At 46.4% G+C, this 19,839-nt stretch overlaps 1 protein-coding gene across 2 annotated transcripts in view; it reads right to left on the reverse strand.

Annotated features, from left to right (window-relative positions):
• The window catches only part of LOC138950501 (uncharacterized), a 96,451-nt gene that overhangs the window by 11,167 nt on the left and 65,445 nt on the right, over positions 1–19,839 (reverse strand). The window contains exons 11-17 of one of the 2 annotated variants that reach the window (XM_070322213.1): positions 12,136–12,912; positions 10,416–10,494; positions 9,551–9,700; positions 8,726–8,746; positions 3,905–4,087; positions 2,433–2,535; positions 1,196–1,327 (exon numbers count right to left, since the gene is read on the reverse strand). In XM_070322213.1, coding sequence (XP_070178314.1) covers positions 1,196–1,327; positions 2,433–2,535; positions 3,905–4,087; positions 8,726–8,746; positions 9,551–9,700; positions 10,416–10,494; positions 12,136–12,912 — 1,445 coding nt within the window. The remainder of the gene's footprint in view (positions 1–1,195; positions 1,328–2,432; positions 2,536–3,904; positions 4,088–8,725; positions 8,747–9,550; positions 9,701–10,415; positions 10,495–12,135; positions 12,913–19,839) is intronic. The other variant, XM_070322214.1, reaches the window with a different exon arrangement.

The following is a 19,839-nucleotide window of genomic DNA, read 5'->3' on the forward strand; positions in this document are numbered from 1 at the left end:
TGATAATGAATTATATTACGATAATCTGCTTACTTGCCCATGAAACAAGACAATTAGATCTACAATTTATGCCCTTGTACACAACATAACCAGTCTCTGAACTGAGACAGTCGTACCTTACACCGCTTTGTCAAGTCTGAGTGGCAAAATAACTATAACAATAGTTGACGAAGGAATACAGAATAGACGTATGAGCCAGGTCGTATTTACCTGGATTACAAAACAAACTTCAGTTTCTTCTCACTTATCAAAACAAGCATAGTGTCGTCGACACGCAATTTTGGCGTAAGTCAATTTCTACAACTTTTCAGGAGAGAGAGAAAACTGTTCCAACTATTACGCCATTTTGTGTCCTATTTCTCTGATCAGTAAAGTCAGTACTGTAAAGTACACATTCTCTGGTAGAGTTACACCATTTTGTGTCCTATTTCTCTGATCAGTAAAGTCAGTACTGTAAAGTACACATTCTCTGGTAGAGTTACACCATTTTGTGTCCTATTTCTCTGATCAGTAAAGTCAGTACTGTAAAGTACACATTCTCTGGTAGAGTTACACCATTTTGTGGCCTATTTCTCTGATCAGTAAAGTCAGTACTGTAAAGTACACATTCTCTGGTAGAGTTACACCATTTTGTGGCCTATTTCTCTGATCAGTAAAGTCAGTACTGTAAAGTACACATTCTCTGGTAGAGTTACACCATTTTGTGTCCTATTTCTCTGATCAGTAAAGTCAGTACTGTAAAGTACACATTCTCTGGTAGAGTTACACCATTTTGTGGCCTATTTCTCTGATCAGTAAAGTCAGTACTGTAAAGTACACATTCTCTGGTAGAGTTACACCATTTTGTGGCCTATTTCTCTGATCAGTAAAGTCAGTACTGTAAAGTACACATTCTCTGGTAGAGTTACGCCGTTTTCTCTCTGGGACTTACGCATGTTCTGCAAATTTCTGCACAATCAAACATTTACATCATTTCTTCATAGGTGGATTGCACCTCTTCCGGGTATCGCATTTAGACTCTGAAAGCACCCTGTAACAGAGAATGAGTTGCTTAGTTCAAAGCGCAAAAAAAAGTCAAAATCGCAAAATATCAACTTATGCCAAAATTGCGTGACGACGACGACGATATCAGCATTTTGCCATAACTGCAGCCAACACGAGTAACAGAAAAAAATTCATCCGATTCTCTCCTGACCTTCGATCGATCCCTTGATAGCAGCGTTTCAACCAGCTGAAACTTGGCATCTGCCGTTTGGGCGTGGCGCCGTGAAAATACACGATCATGTAGTCGTCGGCAACCAGCTCATCCAGCGTGTGAATCACGTAGCTGTAGACAAAGAAGAGCAACATCCTTAAGTAGGCATCAACCTTAAAAATAAAAAATACATCTATGCTGAATTCATATTCATTTTTCTGTTAAGTACACACACAGACACACGCTGACAGTGTATGCTTACAATAGCAATTTGTTGCAAAGAAATACGATTAGTGAAGGAGTGTATACAATAGCAATTTGTTGCAAAGAAATACGATTAGTGGGATGGATCAGTCTTTCGTTTACGTTAAATTTTCTTTCAATGTGGTCTTTCCTTAAATGAACGTAAGTTTAGGACCAGCGGCACAAAATACAGCCAGTCAGAATATGACATACACAGATAATTTTCTTAGCTTAATATGCCCAGACACTCTGTCTCAAATATCAACCCCCTAAATTGTTGTTTTTTGGTGTTTAGTTTTTTTAGATCTTATATTTTCCTAAGGCAAATTTCCTCAACAAAATTCGGGCTGCTATCCCTGGGAATAGTGTGCAGCGACAGAATCGCGCAACCCATTTTTTTCTTTCTTCTGCATGCATGTGTTCGTTTTTCAAAGGCCTGAGACTTTCGCTATGGCCTTGGGATCTTGGGGGTCTTGGGACACCAAAGTTGACTTTGGAAAAAAAAAAAACTCACCACACGTGGGGGGCCAACCCACGCCGAGAGCAACAACTCGTTTCTAAGCCAGTGACGCTACCAACAGAGCTCCAACATCTACAAACTTAATTACAGACAAGACATGTCTGTGGACAGCATGGCATCATTACTTGCCATTACATGTTTTTCACATACACATAAAAAAGGTAAATCACTTGGCAGCAGTGCAGTGTCATCTTCAGAGGGCAGCCTACCGCAGCGACCCGATATCCCTCCCTAGAGTGTCTGTAAAATCTACAAGTCAGGCAGCGGAACGAAATTCAGATGTGGAAGGAGCAGTGAATGCTGGGACGGGGCGGTGTGAGAGCACACTGGGATAAAGAACAGGAGTCAGGACAGGCCAAATAAAACACAAAAAAGGTCAAACAACCTATAATTTCCCCAACTATCAAAATGTATTATCTTGCACTGTTTTTGTGTCAAAAAATGAGAGAAATGGTGTCAAGGGAAGCAACTCACTGGAAGAGATGGTCCATGACGTAGGTGTAGTCTTTCCTGTCTCGGCTAGGCAGGTAGCACGCAGAGAAGACGATCATGGCGTTCAGTCTGTCGCCATAGTAACCTGTCAAACAGTGTACAGACACAACGTGTGAGAATGGAAAACTGTGTTTGTGCATCAACTGTTGCTTATGTTGATGTATATGGATGGGCAAACTGTGAAGATGTCATCGAAGATGCTACACAGAATCAGGAGGGGAAGGGTGGGATTTATTAAGATCAAGTGAAAAAAGTGCTGGTAAGACTTTAAAGAAAATTGTTATATCTGCTGGTTGATTCATGCACACACACACACACACTGACACTGACACACACTGACACACACACACTACTACTGACACACTCTGTTTGTCTGTTTCTCTCGCATGCACACACACACACACACACACACACACACACACACACACACACACACACACACACACACACACACACACACACAAACACACACTCTCTCTCTCTCTCCCACCCACTGACACACCCACTTTCTCTTTCACTCCCATACAGTCTCCCCCCCCCCCACTCCACCATCCCTCCCTCCTCCACCTCACACCCCCCCCCCCCCCCCCACAAACACACACACTGACACACTCTGTCTGTCTGATTCTCTCTCCCTCTGTCTCTCTCGCTCGCACGCACGCGCACACACACACACACACACACACACACACACACACACACACACACACACACACACACACACACACACACACACACACACACACACTCTCTCTCTCTCCCACCCACTGACACACCCACTTTCTCTTTCACTCCCATACAGTCTCCCCCCCCCCCACCCCACACCCACCATCCCTCCTCCACCTCACACACCCCCCCCCCCCACAAACACACACACTGACACACTCTGTCTGTCTGATTCTCTCTCCCTCTGTCTCTCTCGCTCGCACGCACGCGCACACACACACACACACACACACACACACACACACACACACACACACACACACACTCTCTCTCTCTCCCACCCACTGACACACCCACTTTCTCTTTCACTCCCATACAGTCTCCCCCCCCCCACCCCACACCCACCATCCCTCCCTCCTCCACATCACACCCCCCCACAAACACACACACTGACACACTCTGTCTGTCTGATTCTCTCTCCCTCTGTCTCTCTCGCTCGCACGCACGCACGCACACACACACACACACACACACACACACACCCACCACACACACACACACCCACACACACATGCACACCCACCCACCCACCCACCCACACCCACCCGCACGCACGCACGCACGCACATGCACACACACACACACACACACACACACACACACACACACACACTCCCACCCACTTTCTCTTTCACTCCCACAGTCTCCCCACCCCACCCAACCCCTACCATTCCTCCCTCCTCCCCCCCCCCCCCTCCCAACATCAACATGAATTGCGATCAACACACCTCCATGGGAGAGCACTTTCTTGTAGGGCTCGATGACCTTCATGTCTAGACGGAATTCTTCCCCCTCCCCGATGTCGATCATCTTCCAATGCGTGGTCTCTCTCCGCTCTTCCGCCGCCGTGTATTGTGGGATATCTTCCACCGGCTCTGGGGGCCTTGTCGGCGTCTGAACTGGTGTGTCATCTGAAACGTTACGTCAGACATTGGATTATGAAATCTCCATTTTTACTAAAAAAAATTTTTTTAAATACGTTGAGTGAGCAAAGCAAAGCATAATCTACTTTTTTGGTGCTGAATATTACATAGAGAAACACACAAAATACCCTTGAGCTGGGAATTTCAAATTTACGGAAGACCATTAATTTATAGGGGAAAGAGTTACCCTTGGAAAGTTGGTCTTGGTGCGTTAATAAATTGTATGAAAATAAATTTCAGTGTGATACATCTTTTTGCTGTCAAAAAAGCGTTGCCCAAACTTTGAACTGATCCAACACTATGTATTAGCAACAAAAATAAGCAATCTAAGAGTAAGTGAGAGTATATATGTGACCCTCCACCACGAAATGAGTCACATGTCACCTTTGCATGATTTTCATATTTTTACATTTTCCTATAGAGTTGTTTATGCTCTATCCAGTGGTGAAAACCGTTTTAGAAAAGAGCTAAAACTGTTTGAGTTATAAGCCTGTGACTAAGGTGACCCTCACACTGTTACCAGACACTCCCCGGACTTATATTAAGCCTAGCGCAGAACCGCGCGAGGTGACATGCGACTCATTTCGTGGTGGAGGGTCACATTTGCAGAACCAGTCTCCCGGCACATGATAGAAGGGAGCTCATGCTTACTTCCCTTTGTTTCTCAGAGATCTTGAACCAACGATAGTTTTTGTTTGAAAAACTACATAAAGCTTACAACCTCTGGAAGATAACTGTCAGCAGAAATTTGAACAGATCTAAAACTACCTTCAGTTTGAAAACGACATGAAGCTATAAAGCCTGCATTGGTGAATAAACTTCAGTTTAACAATTTACTCTAAAATTAATTCATTTGTAAAATTCCTGCTTCAGTGTCCAACAAATTTGTTAATTTGTTAACAAAACACTCTTGGGAATGAATAAGCACGGGCACAACATTGTTCCTCTGGCCACAAGACAGGTACAAGTTGAACATGTTTATCAGCAAAGTTTCAAGAGCTTGAACATTCAGAAGAGAAAGGCAGCAATGCATGACTCCTGCTAACAATCACAAAACACACAGTCAAGCTGGACTTTGAGCAAAGCATCGTAACACAACAACTCCTGTGGAAATTGGCAGCAGTCACAGAAATTAGTACAACGTCAACAGCGAAACAGCTCTCCTTTAAAAACTTCTTTCTTTTTAAAATTAAAAAAATTCAATTCTTTTAACTGTGCTGAGAATAAAATTCATGGTACATGTAGCTCAGTTGGTAAACCCCTGGACTTGAGTTCCTCGGGTCACTGAGGTTTGAATCCTGAGATTGTGATGGATGCCTGAGTCACCTTTATGAGATGACTCACAGACAGTACCTGTGTCCCCCCTCCCCATTTCTTTCTTTATTTGGTGTTTAACGTCCTTTAAATTTCAACCGTTCAAGGTTATATCGCGACGGAGAAAGGGAGGGGGGGGGGGGGGGGGGGGGGGATGGGATAGAGCCACTTGTTAATTGTTTCTCGTTCACAAAAGCACTAATCAAAAAATTGCTCCAGGGGCTTGCAACGTAGTACAATATATGACCTTACTGGGAGAATGCAAGTTTCCAGTACAAAGGACTAAACATTTCTTACATACTGCTTGACTACAATCTTTACAAACATTGACTATATTCTATACAAGAAACACTTTACAAAGGTAAAAGGAGAAACAGAATCCGTCAGTCGCCTCTTACGACATGCTACCCCCCTCCCAAACCCACCCCCTGCCTTCCTCTCCTGCCATTCTGTCATAAGTGCAGGTGTGTGATTACACCAAAACACACACACACACCTGCACGGATAGCGCAACTCTTGTTGATGCGTAGCTTTCCACTTGGAGGAAGCGACCTGAACTTCTAAGCTATGTGGAAAATAAAGTACCGGTAATGAAAATGAAGAAAAAAGAAAGAAAATGTCTCTACCACATCCACCAAGAACAACAAAGTTTTCACACATCACACACATAGAGCAAGCTTGGACATTTTGTCATCTCAGCACCCCTCCTACCCTCACTTTTTGGCTCACGTAAGTGTAGCCTATGCGATGCTAACTTTTGTCTGTCTGTGCGTGCGTGCGTGCGTGCGTGCGTGCGTGCGTATGTATGTATGTCTGTGGTAGAAACTTTAACATTTAAAGACGTCACAACATTTGAAGACGTCACATTATGACGTAAGAGGGTTAGACGTCACGCGAAGGAATTACATGTACTGAAAATCTCGGTCATTGTTATTTTGCCGAGCGGGCCGAGACTAGTTTTTTCTTCGAAATCGGCCATTGAGATCTAGATCTAGTGTCTTGCTTTCTTGCACAGTGTCACCTATGCCGCTTACTGTGACAGTGTGTGTGTGTGTGTGTGTGTGTGTATGTGTGACGAAGTGATTGAGTTTGTGTTACTGTTTGTCGATTTCTTACGTGAGCCTTGAAGGCTTCGCCTCTTGTTTCTGCTTGTATGAGTCTGCGTCTAGGCCAGTTTGTGTTAAACTCTTGTTTTCACTGTCAGCTAAACTGGTCGGGATTTTTTAATGTGTTTTGCAGACTTGGAGTTGACCTTTCCTTTTACCTCAAGGTTTAAACATTTCTGTTCTACACTTGCTACTGGATGGCCCCTGCCAGGATGATCTCACGCTGAACTTGCAGAGAGGTTAAGAAAATAAAACTTAACAAAGCAACAAAGGTTGATCAGTATATAATAAGAAAGCGCATATTCCCAGCCCGTAATTTACCTGCAAATAGTCATCATTCAGGATGTCAGTAATAGTGACTAAGTTCTTTTTGAGAACTCAAAACAAAACATCATGTTACATGTACTGGAAACTCAAATAACAATCTTTGAAGTGAACGAATAAGATGCACAACAAACAAAATTAATAATGATGAAAAGAGGAATTTTTCGTCTTTTGTCGTTTGATTCTTGATTTTGGAAGTTTTCAATACCAGTCTAATAGATTCTGTTTCAAATTTCTTTTTGAGAACTGTTTTGATTTCAATGACGATTCTCTATTACCATCGTGGGTCCGACTTTACTTTCAAACAATGGATTTCTTAGCTGTCTCCAAGAAAATTGCCCCAGTATATCACAGCGTCTGCATGTCTACTGTGTGTACAGAACTGTAACCGTCTTGACTGGTAGGACTAAACATGTACGTCCTGTTCTAATCACAAATCAGATGGTGCTACACTCATGACAGTCTCCCTAAATAGCCCCGTGTCAGGTTCGTCTTCACACTGAATAAATCTCAAAATGTTTATGAAACTTGGCCAGGGATTTCCATTATAACAACACATAGGGGGGAAAAAAAAAAAAGAAAAAAAAAAACACATAGGGAGGGTGCTTCCGTTCAATAAGCCGCAGGGGTCAAGATTGAGAAAAAAAGTTGCGCCTTATAGTCCGTAAAATACGGTACTCTTTTTTCAGTACATCATGTAACGTCACTTCCACGAGGCTATAACTCCAGCAGTTCGCGACTGCCACTTTTGAAGAGAGACAGAGATGAACGACGACATTTCCAATCAGACAAAAAGAAAGTGTGAGAAACACCAAGGTAATGTATGACAACACCATGTTGACTGCAAGCTGTTTTAGTTGAGGCGAGTTTCAACACAACGACCAGGACGGCACACAGCAACACCTGACAGAGCAAACTGCCTGCGGGTAGCATGCCCAGGGATGCTGCTAGGATTTAGCAGGCAATCCTAATCTCCATGATTTCGCGGATTTACGCGAAAGCAAAACAAAAACAACAAAAAACACGGGTTAACTATATTTGCAGGCTCAGAGATGGTATCCATGTTCCAGCACCGTGTCGCCACTGTGGCACGTAAAGGACCTGCTCTTAGTTTTTCACTGCATGGGAGGAAGCGACCCTAATTTCTCAGCAATGGGACAATAAAGTCATGAAAATGGAAAATGGATATTCCCTTTAATTGACACTCAAGTAGCGGTTTAGTTTAGCAGGTAAAGAAAAGGGCGGGGATGTAGCTCAGTCGGTAGCGCGCTGGATTTGTATCCAGTTGGCCGCTGTCAGCGTGAGTTCGTCCCCACGTTCGGCGAGAGATTTATTATTTCTCAGAGTCAACTTTGTGTGCAGACTCTCCTCGGTGTCCGAACACCCCTGTGTGTACACGCAAGCACAAGACCAAGTGCGCACGAAAAAGATCCTGTAATCCATGTCAGAGTTCGGTGGGTTATAGAAACAGGAAAATATACCAGCATGCTTCCTCCGAAAACGGCATATGGCTGCCTAAATGGCGGGGTAAAAAACGGTCATACACGTAAAATTCCACTCGTGCAAAAAACACGAGTGTACGTGGGAGTTTCAGCCCACGAACGCAGACGAAGAAGAAGAAGAAGACAATCAAGTAGCGGTTTAGTTTAGCAGGTAAAGAAGAATCATGCGTTTAGTTTCTTCTCTTTTTTTCAGTTTTTGTTTTTCCTTCCTTTTTCCCTTGCCCCTGACAGGCATCCCTGACGAGATTCTGCCACAAGGATGTGACGAGATTCTGCCACAAGATTTCATCCTATCTCGAGTCACAATGGGAGCAAGAACAGTCTATCACACTGCAGAACACTGTTGAGAACACTCTGGCAGCATGCAATGTTTACTCTACCTCTCCCCAACAATCTCCTGGCTGCAAAAATATATGTGTATTTACAGAAACATCAATTGTGCATTCAATGTATATTATAAGACTGACGCTATGCACATTTTCACAGTAAGCAAAGTATCATTTGGAGTAAGGGAGAATTTGGTCTGTAATGTTTGGGTTAAAAATGAAATGAAAATGCGCAAGACAGAATCTGAATTTATTATAAGGAACGTTTATCTGTCATGGTCACTACACCCCCAACCCCCCCCTCCCCCTCCAGCCTTTGTTCTCTTTAGTGAAGTCAATACTGTTGCATTTACAACTAGTGAGTACTTGATCCAAAAGGATAAAAGAACCAGAACTGACAATTAAGTCTACATCTTGTGTGCTCAACAGGCATGGGAATTCCAAAATAGAAAAAACTCTGAAAATAGGCCGAGGTCCAGGGGCCGCCTGGGCCCCAGCAGGGTACAGGGGAAGGAAAACGAATGTTAGCATTTTAGACCAATATTTGATAGTTCTTGTGTAAGCAAACAATGGATAGAGAGACAATAGTATACATATCATTTAATTTACCTTTTTTTTGCCGCGGACAATTTTTTATTTTCGCTGAAACGTAATTTCCTTTTCGCGGACAATTCCCATGCCTAGCTCATGGACAGCACCCCAGACTATATTAGTTTACAAAAGCTAAAAACTTCAACTGTCAATTAATTATTGTCTACGATTTGCTAGTAATCCCCATGTCTCCAACCCCCCCCCCCCCCCCCCCAAATCATTTTCCCTTTTCCTCAACACACACTATATATATATATATATATATATATCTCTCTCTCTCTCTCTTACTTTCCCATTCCAGCTGTTCGTTGTCCATGTCGGAGCCAATTTCACTGTCCGAGTCCACAACTTCCACATCCTCCAGATCGTCACCGCTCACCACAAGTCCGTCCTCCGGAACCAATCGTTTTCGAGCGCTGATCTCTGCCGCTGTGGCGCCTGTTGACCAATCATCAAACATCTTGACAAATGAGAATTAAATAAGAAAAAAAAACTTGTTTTTATAAATGTCTTTTGAGGAGTGTTTTTCTGTAAGCATGGTGTAATTGCTCACAGTTGTGATTAGGTTATGTGTTGCCCATCGGTCAACTGCCCAGTGTATGCATGAAGTCTCACTGCTACATCACTATGTTAACCTTTCCTACACAGGCACAAACGTACATACACCCTCATTGACGCATGCACACGCACACACACACACATAAACTGTGCACACACACACATAAACTGTGCACACACACACATAAACTGTGCACACACACACATAAACTGTGCACACACACACACATGCATGCACGCACGTACACACACACACACACACACACGCCATGCATGCACACACACACACACACAAACACACACATGCATGCACGTACGCACACACACACACATACACACACACACACACACACAATGTGCATGCATGCACCCTTGCACGCACACACACCCAAACACACACACACGCACACACACACACACACACACACACACACACACACGCACACACACACACACACACCCAAACACACCCAAACACACACACACACACACCCAAACACACACACACCCATATACTTTCTTTTTTTCTCTCCCCTTCATTCAGTTTGTTTGTTTGTTTGTTTGATTGTTGTTTCTATATTGTTCTTGTGTTCACCTTCCATAGCCTGTGATTGGTCTTCAATGATTTCATCGTCCTGCCACTCATCACGGAGCTCCACCCCTTTCAGTGAAGCCTGCAACAAACAACAATCATGTTCAGTCAAACAAAACTTAACTCAATAATTGACTTATGAATCAAACACTTACACAGTGAGGAGTTTTACAAGTTTCATTTTGTTACAGGCTTAAAGTAATTTAATGAACTCATTCCCTCCAATGCAAAATCTATTGTTGTCCGTAAAGATCCAAGCTCAAGGGATTAGCTTTGAGAAAACAAATTATCAGCACCTTGGAAAGGGCAAAGTGCACAGCCAAAGATAAGTGATCTTTGCATCACAATTATTCGTCTGATGCGTACCTTAATGTTCCTCCACGATGAAGATGGACATGTCTAGGTTCTGGTGAACGTTTCGATTTATCAATTAAAAAATCCTCAATAAATTTATAATTCTTGGGTGTTTTTTAATTCTTGAATTTGGAATGTTTATTAGCAGTCTTACTGTTTTGGATTTGTTCTTGAAAACCAGAAAACAAACACCCAACTCAAGTTCAAGGCTAAATTTCACGTACCTTCTCATCAAAGCCATTCTTCTTCTTCTTCTTCTTCTTCTTCGTTCATGGGCTTAGACTCCCACGTTCACTCATGTTTGTAGCACGAGTGGATTTTTATAGGTATGACCGTTTTTACCCCGCCATTCAGGCAGCATATGCCGATTTCGGGGGAGGCATGCTGGGTATTTTCATGTTTCTATAACCCACCGAACTCTGACATGGATTACAGGATCTTTTCCGTGCGCACTTGGTCTTGTGCTTGCGTGTACACACGAAGGGGGCGAAGGCACTAGCAGGTCTGCACCTGGGAGATGGGAAAAATCTCCACTCTTAACCCACCAGGCGGCAGCGACCGGGATTCGAACTCACGACCTCCCAATCAGGAGGCCGACGCCTTACCACCACGCCACTGCGCCCATCATATTTGAGGATGAAAGTTGCTTTGTTCATTTCAATGCTTGTTCTCTCAGGTACCAGGAGATTGGTTCTGCAATATAACTCTCACTTACTCTATTGCATATGTCATAATTATGCATTTAGAGTGCTTAATCCCTATGTTTTTTACATCACGTTTTGTCTAGATATATAATGCGTTTGCATGAGATGTTGAAAAAAGAAAAAAAGGCACATATGTAAAGTAAAGATGACATTTTTGTAAATCAAAATTGCTAGTGGAAGACCTCAAGAAGCATAACCTGATGAGTATTTTCTGCAGACGAAAATAGACAAACACATTCTAGGTTTCAGACTTATACGCTAAAACAATAACAAACGCACACTAACCGCACCCTGTGAGAAAAAGAAAAGAAAAAAAATACCAGGGGTGGGACTCTCTTGTGAAGAAAAAAGAGGAAATACCTTTTTTCTAGGGCGATTTTTTTATTAAAATGGTACATTAAAATCTGTGCAATCTGGTGTATTCTGAAAAAAAACACACACAACCAAACCAAACAAAAAACACACTTTCACACAACAATGATAGCATTGTAATGGTGCATATTTACGTAATGAACCATGCATCCATAATCCAATACTGGCAATAGTATGACGCGAAAAAATAGATTACTCCAGCGAAATTCGTAAGTTGTGTCCACGGAAATCCGCGGATTCGCGGAAAAGTCCCACCCCTGACTACACTCAATTCACACAGCAAGCATACTCACCCTTTTTGACAAACTGAAAGCGCTGGAATCCGACGCGGTAGAAACGGTCCTCGCCACAGACGTCTTGTCAGAAGAGTTACTCCTCTGTCTCCTCTCTTCTTGAAGTCTCTCCTCCGCGTTTCCCACGCTGCTCGTTTCCGCGAACGACTCGTAACTGTGATCCCGCTCGTCTTCGACAAAACTTGAATCTTCGAAGTCCGAAGCGTGAACTGTCTTCTTGGAAGAAGAATCTTCTTGTTCTGTTCTGGAGTCGTCTAGAGACGAGTCGAGAAGCGGGTGAGAGGTGTTGGACGGTTGTAAAGATTTCTCGACAGGTTCTTCATTATTGTCTGCGTCCACGTTTTCGAGCGCGCTGGCGTAAAGTTCTCGGTCTCGTACAACGCGGATCGTTTTCTTGCCTTCTTCGTCTCTGAGGCTGGCGTCAAGGTCGAGGTCAGCTTCTGCAGCGATCTTTTTCTTGGCGTCGGAAACCTCTTCTCTGTGACCAGCGGCGTCCTCGTCAAGTGAGAGGTCAACTTCAGCTTCCGCAGCGATCTTTTTCTTGGCGTCAGAGACGTCTTTGCTGTGATCGGCAGTGGCATCCTCGTCAAGTGAGAGGTCAACTTCAGCTTCTGCAGTGGTCTTTTCCTTGGCGTCTGAAACGTCTTCTCTGTGTTTGGCGGTGTCGTCCTCGTCGTGTGAGAGGTCAAGGTTGTCCTCTTCGGCGACGGAGGACTGCCTCATTTTTTCAACCTCTCGCTCCCTGGCTTCTCTGCGAATCTGCGCCAAAATCTCTTCCTGCAACAATCGCAGTGTGAAATGAGATTTGGTTTGAACAGTGTTATATTCAACAATTTATGGATATAAAATACAATAAGCAAGCTTAGGATCAACAACAAGCTTTAAGCTTATAGTGGTGATCCTAAAAGGAGAAACAAACATACAAATGAAATGAGGTTTGACACTGCAAAGGCTTCAACATTATAATGTCACATACATACACCACCACGCAAACACGCTCGGTCTGTCTCTCTCTCTTTCTCTCTACATTGGTATATGGTATGTTCCTGCAACCATGTGTGTGTGTGTGCGAATGTATGTGTGTGAGTGTGTGTGTATGTGCGAGTGTGTGTGTGTGTGTGTGTGTGTGTGTGTATGTGTGTGTGTGTGCATATGTGTGAGTGTGTGTGTGTGGATGTGTGTGTGGATATGTGTGTGTGGATGTGTGTGTGTGAGGGTGGTATTTTGCTTGTTTTCAAGTAAACTGTGTACATTTTAAAAGGACAGGTAAATGGAAGAATAGGCTAAGCCTAGCTAAAACTTGTATCCTTTTGTAACAATTCTTTTAGTTCTGATTCCTCTCTCTCTCTCTGTCTCTCTCTCTGTCTCTCTCTATGTCTCTCTCTCTATGTCTCTCTCTCTATGTCTCTCTCTCTATGTCTCTCTCTCTTTGTCTCTGTCTCTCTCCCTGTTCCTCTTTACGTAGACACGCCCAAAACACTGATGTCGTTTGTTTGTCATTCCCTGACAGTCAACGACTCCTTCCATCTTGCTATAGAGGAGCAAAAGTTACCCAAGTTACTGAGCTAAGTTGTGTGTTCTTTAGATTGTATCACTGTCACACAGTGAAAATTAAAAATTTTAGTAATAAATTTTCATTTGATTAATATACTTACCCAACTCACATATAGCAATTAACCCATAGTTCAGTGCTGATACCGCTGTACGCGTCCCCTTAGCAACAAGGAAGACGCCTCTAAAAAAGAGTGACCGAGACCCGTAAGGGTATCCAGGCCAGCCCGTAAGGGAGGCTGCCTTCCATATGCGCGCGCATATGCCGCCATCTTGTCATTCTACACGAAGCCCAACTCACTACTTTTTTAGACCCCCATACCCCCCACAGCGGGGAGGCGGGAGGGAATAAACGATGTGAGTTGGGTAAGTATATTAATCAAATGAAAATTTATTACTAAAATTTTTAATTAAATTACATATCTTACCCAACTCACATATAGCAGATTGCTACTATAGGAGGAGGGTACTTACCAACTTAAGACCGCAGGACCTGCCCTGCAGCCACGAGAGCCGGCAAAGCCGCACTGCCATCTTGCCGCCTTGCAGCAATGTCTCTCAAATAAAAATTGATGAACACGTCCTCAGATTTCCAATAAGCCGCCGCCAGGACCTCTGATAGGCGCCCTGAGCGAAGCACGGCCACAGAAGACGCCCAAGCCCTCGCTTCGTGCGTCCTGGCTGACGTAAGAGGAAGCACCGCCCTGACCTCGCCAGACTGGCGTTGCCACCATCCATACGCTTGCTTAATGGTCAGTGAAACCCATTTAGTCAAGGTGACCTTCGAGATATCCTTCGCTCGCACAGTGTTGAGGGATATAAACAATAATTTCTGAGTTTCCGAGCGAATCGGCGAAGACCTAGACAGGTAGCTGCTTAACGCCCTGACAGGACAATTTGACAGATCGGGGTCTCCAGGAGCGAGTATATCGCTCAAGGGTGGAATACGAATGCAAGGCGAAGCCTGACCGGGCTTTTGATTTTTAGCGAGAAAATTAGACGTAAATCTCAAAGAGTAGGAGCCATCCCTCTCCAGGGAAATATCTTTAGCGAGACCAGAAAGTGCGTGCACCTCGCTACCCCTCCTAGCCGTGGCCAGCAAGACCAAAAACAGAGTTTTTCTCGTCAAATTAGGTAAACTAGCCAACCGGAGAGGCTCAAAGTCCTCCGATGCAAGGAAACGGAGAACCACAAACAGATCCCAGGCAGGGAGCTGTGATCTTGAGAGAGCTGCGTCAAGGGCAGCTCCCTTAAGCACGCTTGAAATGACGCCGTCAAGATTGATCTTGCGACCGAGCTGTCTAAGAGTGGAAGAAATCGCAGACCTTCTAACTCGCAGTGAAGAAGGAGAGACCCCCCTACTAGCCAACCAAGAGAGGTGGTTGGCTACCTCCATGGACCTTGGGGAAAGATGTTGAACCTTATTCTCAGAGCACCACTTGGCCCATGCAGCCCAATGAGAAGAGTAAACGGAGCTAGTTGAGTCTCTGTGTGCTTTCTGTACCAGTTTCAAAGTTGTGGCCGAGGCCCCGGCACGACGCAGAGCGATTCTGACAGAATCCAGCCGTGAAGCTGCAACGCTTGCGGATTCTCGTGCGGGACCCCTGACCTGGGCTGTAACAGGTCGCCCCTTCGAACGCCTAGAGGAATGGGTGGGCGCACTGCCAGCCGCAGAAGGTCCGGATACCAGTGCTGGCTGGGCCAAAGAGGAGCAACCAGCACCAGCGCTGGCTTTTCCAGATCCACTTTTCTTACTACCTTCCCTAGCAGGCAAAACGGAGGAAAAGCATACGCCTGCAGATTTGACCAATCCAGATCCAACGCGTTCACCGCCCACGCCAGAGGGTCCGGGAACGGTGAGACGAAAAGGGGAAGCCTGGTGGAGAATCTCGTTGCAAACAGATCTATGCAAGGCTTGTCTACTTGAACCCAAAGGCGGTCCAACGCCTGGTGGGAGAGGGTCCATTCTGAGTGCAGAACCTTGTCCCCCCGACTGAGGGCATCCGCCAAAACATTGAGCGTGCCCTTCAGGTACTTGGCTGAGAGAAGTATGTTGTGCGAGCTGCACCAAACCAACAGACGGCAAGCGCTCTCCGACAGCTTCTGCGAGCGTGTGCCCCCCTGCCGATTTATGTAAGCGGCCACAGTCGTATTGTCCGTGTGGACTTGAACATGACTGCCCCCCAGAAGCGGCAGGAAAGCCTGTAAACCCAGAGACACAGCCTCCAGCTCCAGCACGTTTATGTGCTGTGGAGCTAGGGAGAGATCCCACAGACCTGAGGCTGTCTGATCGGCCAGATGAGCACCCCAGCCTGTCATGGATGCATCTGTAACAAGAATGTTCTCCGGCGCCGGAGGAACGATCGGAACACCCTGAGAGACCCAGGGGAGCAGCCAAACACTTGTAGTGTTGTTGAACCAACTCCCCAGTCCTATGCGAACATTCCAGCCCTGAGAGGCTTGGTCCCACTGCCTCCTCAAAGCCGCCTGAAACGGCCTCTTGTGGACCCTGCCTAGAGGCACAAGGGGAGCCATCGATTCCATCTGCCCCAGTAGGGAGGACAACTCCCGGGCCGTGGACACACTCTTTCCTTTCAACAAGCGAACCAAGTTCTGAAGCTTGTCCACCCTCTTTTGAGAGGGACGGACTAACCACTCCACCGTATCGAAATCCATGCCCAGGTAAGTGAAGCGTTGGGATGGTTCTAACTCTGACTTCCCTAGATTGACTGTAAAGCCCAGCTGAGCCGCCAGGTCGAGAACCCTCGCAGTCTGAGTTCTGCACATGTACTGGTCCTGATGCAGATTCAACCAATCGTCTAAATACGCCCGTAGGCGTACCCCCTCTTGTCTGACAAGGGAGCAAAGCTGGCGAACGACCAGCGTGAAGATCCAGGGGGCCAGGGAAAGCCCGAAGGGGAGTGCCCGAAATTGAAACACTTTCTCGCCCCACAGAAAGCGCAGCCATTTCCTGTCTTGAACATGCATGAGCACATGGAAATATGCGTCGGTGAGATCCACCGACGTGGCCCAATCTCCCGGACGCAGAGCTTCCCTTACAGAGAGAGGAGTCTCCATGACAAACTTGACTACCCGTAAGTATTTGTTCAGGGTGGACAGGTCCAAAACAGGCCTCCATGCCCCTGAGGCTTTGGGCACCACGAACAGCCTGCCGTAAAAGCCGAGGGACTCTCGATCTCGAACTTCCTCTATCGCACCCTTCAGGAGTAGGGAAGCCACCTCCGCATGAACGGCTGACTTGGCTTCCGGGTCCACGGGATATCTGAAAGGCGGAGGTATCCTGGACAGAGGTGCCTTCCCCTCTGCCCAGAGGAGACGGAATCCCGAACGCACTATTCCCAAAATCCACCGGCTGGACACCAGGCGTGTCCAGGCGGCCAAGGCCCTGGAGGGGCCACCCGCCGCCACCACGGCGGGGGTTACTGGGAATAGTGGCTCGGGAGACCCTCATTGGGGGTGAGGCTTGTGCCCCGACCCCCGAGAACCCCCAAAGGAGCCTCTCTTCGGGTAAGGCGCGCCTCGCCCCCTACCCCGAAAAGAGGTGGACTGATTTTGCATCTTGCCCCCCCCAGACGAAGAAGGCTGAGCCTTACTCTGGGAGGTAGGCTTGCTCTGAACCTTCTGAAAGCCGTGGTGAGCAATCCTTGCAATAGCCAGATCCCTAGCGTCCTGGGTTTCCTTCTGCAAAGCGTCCAAAGAGGAAGTACCCAGCAGCGACCCTTCCGTAAACGGGGATACCTTAAGTCTGTCAATGGTACCCCTGTCTCGGATCTTTGAACCCGCCAAAAAGGCAGTTCTGCGGGAATGTACAGCATGCCCGTAAAGCCTGGCTGCCAAGCTCAATTGTTCCTGAGAGACCTTGGCAAGCGTCGCCAACAGAGTTGTCACATCCTCCTGGGAGGCGTCGTAACGGAACTCAAACGGGTCTAACGATGAAGCGATAGACCTAGACAAAGAGCGTTGGAGAGAACTAGAGACGGAACCCAACTCGAGCAGAGATCTACCCGTCTCCTCCAAAGCCTGAAGAGCAGACTCCGTGTAAGGGACTGATCTATCCCTGGCATACCCGTCCTCCCGCAGAGAAAGCAGTTCCGGAGTCACCGGTAGAACTGATCTCGGCAAAGCGAAAGAGTCAAGTAGAGCGACGGGACGAACCGACAGTTTAGAGCTCTTTGAGAGCGCAGAACAAGGAACGTGTTGACCCGCTTTAGCCAACCAGGGGCCCACCACCTCCGGCGCCTCCCCATGCTGTGACAACAGCGGAAAGGCATCGGACATAGCTCGACCTTTCGCAAAAACCTTCGACATCTCGACCGCCACAGAGGGGGACTCCCGGAATCGGAACGAACTTTTCGGTTCCTTAGCACTCCTGAAATCCCCTAAGGCAGAAGGAGGATGGACAAACTGAGATTTGTTCACCGCCACCTCCTCCTCGAGATATTTCGAAGCCACTCCAGCCGCCAGAGCCACCGCATCTGGCAGCTGCCGTGGCAAAAAGAATCCAGCACCTTCAGCCTGAGAGGCGGCACCGTCATCCAGGTAGCCTTCGTGCCCTTCCGTGCACTCCGGAGACTGGTCCCCGTACTGACTAACAGAGTCAAGTCCAGAGCCAGCCATACTACCACCAACTTCCTGCCCCCTGGGCGGAAGCAGATGCCCTTCAACCTGACTACGGCCAGGAAGAATAGGAACATCTGTTCGCTTGTCAGGGCTCTTCGCACCCACTGACACCCCGACTAAGCGGTGGATATCAGCCGATGTTTCAGAACTTTCACCTGGGATGAGACCCGAGGCTACTCCCTCAAGACAACGCTCACGTGGAGTGCACATACCTTGTGAAGAAGAACGGACACCGGCCGGAGACCCCACGGGAGCCTGAGAGATCCCATCCTGAGACGCATGCACGTCCGCCCTCGTAACAGTAGCAGAGGGAGGCAAACGCACACTGGCCAGCGACGACGTACCACCGACCCCTGCCGGCAGCGCACGTATCTCCGCCTTAGTTGACGAAACTTCAGCCGCTAAGGCCGAAACCTGAGAGCTTAATGTCAAAAGCAAAGAAGCAAAATCCGCAGATGCAAGCCCAGAACCTACAGGCGAGACATCCCCTACAACATGCTTAACCCCGAGCAAGGGCTTCTCCGTAGGTTTAGCAGACGAACCGGAAACTCCGGGCACGCCAACAACAACATCACTACATTTTTTGGATTCTGAACCCGAAAGAGACACGGGCGTATCGCCGTGCGTTTTAGAACTTCTAGAACTTCTAGAGCTTTTCTTAACAGGAGAGGGCGAAGCAGCTACATGTTTAGATGTTGACCTCTTCCCGTCCGCATTGTCGGCCATGATGAAAACAACTCACAAACAAATTTGGAAAAAATTTTGTAAGTCCGAAAACAAGCCAACAATGCCGCCAAAATTCAGGTAAAAAAATGGAAAGATCTCACCTCAACAGCAAATGCGAAGTCCGGTGACAAGAAGACACCAAGGGGAACACAAACCAGGTCTGGAAGACCAAGCAAGTAGGCTGAAAACACAGCCGGAGCGTACCAAACACGACCAGCTCCACTGAGCGCTGAGAGTAGAATGACAAGATGGCGGCATATGCGCGCGCATATGGAAGGCAGCCTCCCTTACGGGCTGGCCTGGATACCCTTACGGGTCTCGGTCACTCTTTTTTAGAGGCGTCTTCCTTGTTGCTAAGGGGACGCGTACAGCGGTATCAGCACTGAACTATGGGTTAATTGCTATATGTGAGTTGGGTAAGATATGTAATTTAATCCCCTTTACTTCCACAAATCTGAGAAAATCAGGTCACCACATCAACAATACCACAGCCACCAACTCCAACAACAACACAGTCACCACCACCACCAACACCACAACCACCACCACCACCACCAACAACACCAACAACAACAACAACAACAACAACAACAACAACAACAACAACAACAACAACAACAACACCCACAACAACAACAACAACAACAACAACAAAAACAACAACAACAACAACAACACAACAGCACCAGCATCATAACAACAACAATACTAACTATTGGGTTTTTTTTACAACGGAAAACAACAACAACAACACCAACAACAATGGTGGGTTGGTGATGTTCTTTT

This window comes from Littorina saxatilis, linkage group LG16 (assembly GCF_037325665.1).
Source record: "Littorina saxatilis isolate snail1 linkage group LG16, US_GU_Lsax_2.0, whole genome shotgun sequence".
Classification (NCBI taxonomy): Eukaryota; Metazoa; Mollusca; class Gastropoda; order Littorinimorpha; family Littorinidae; genus Littorina; species Littorina saxatilis.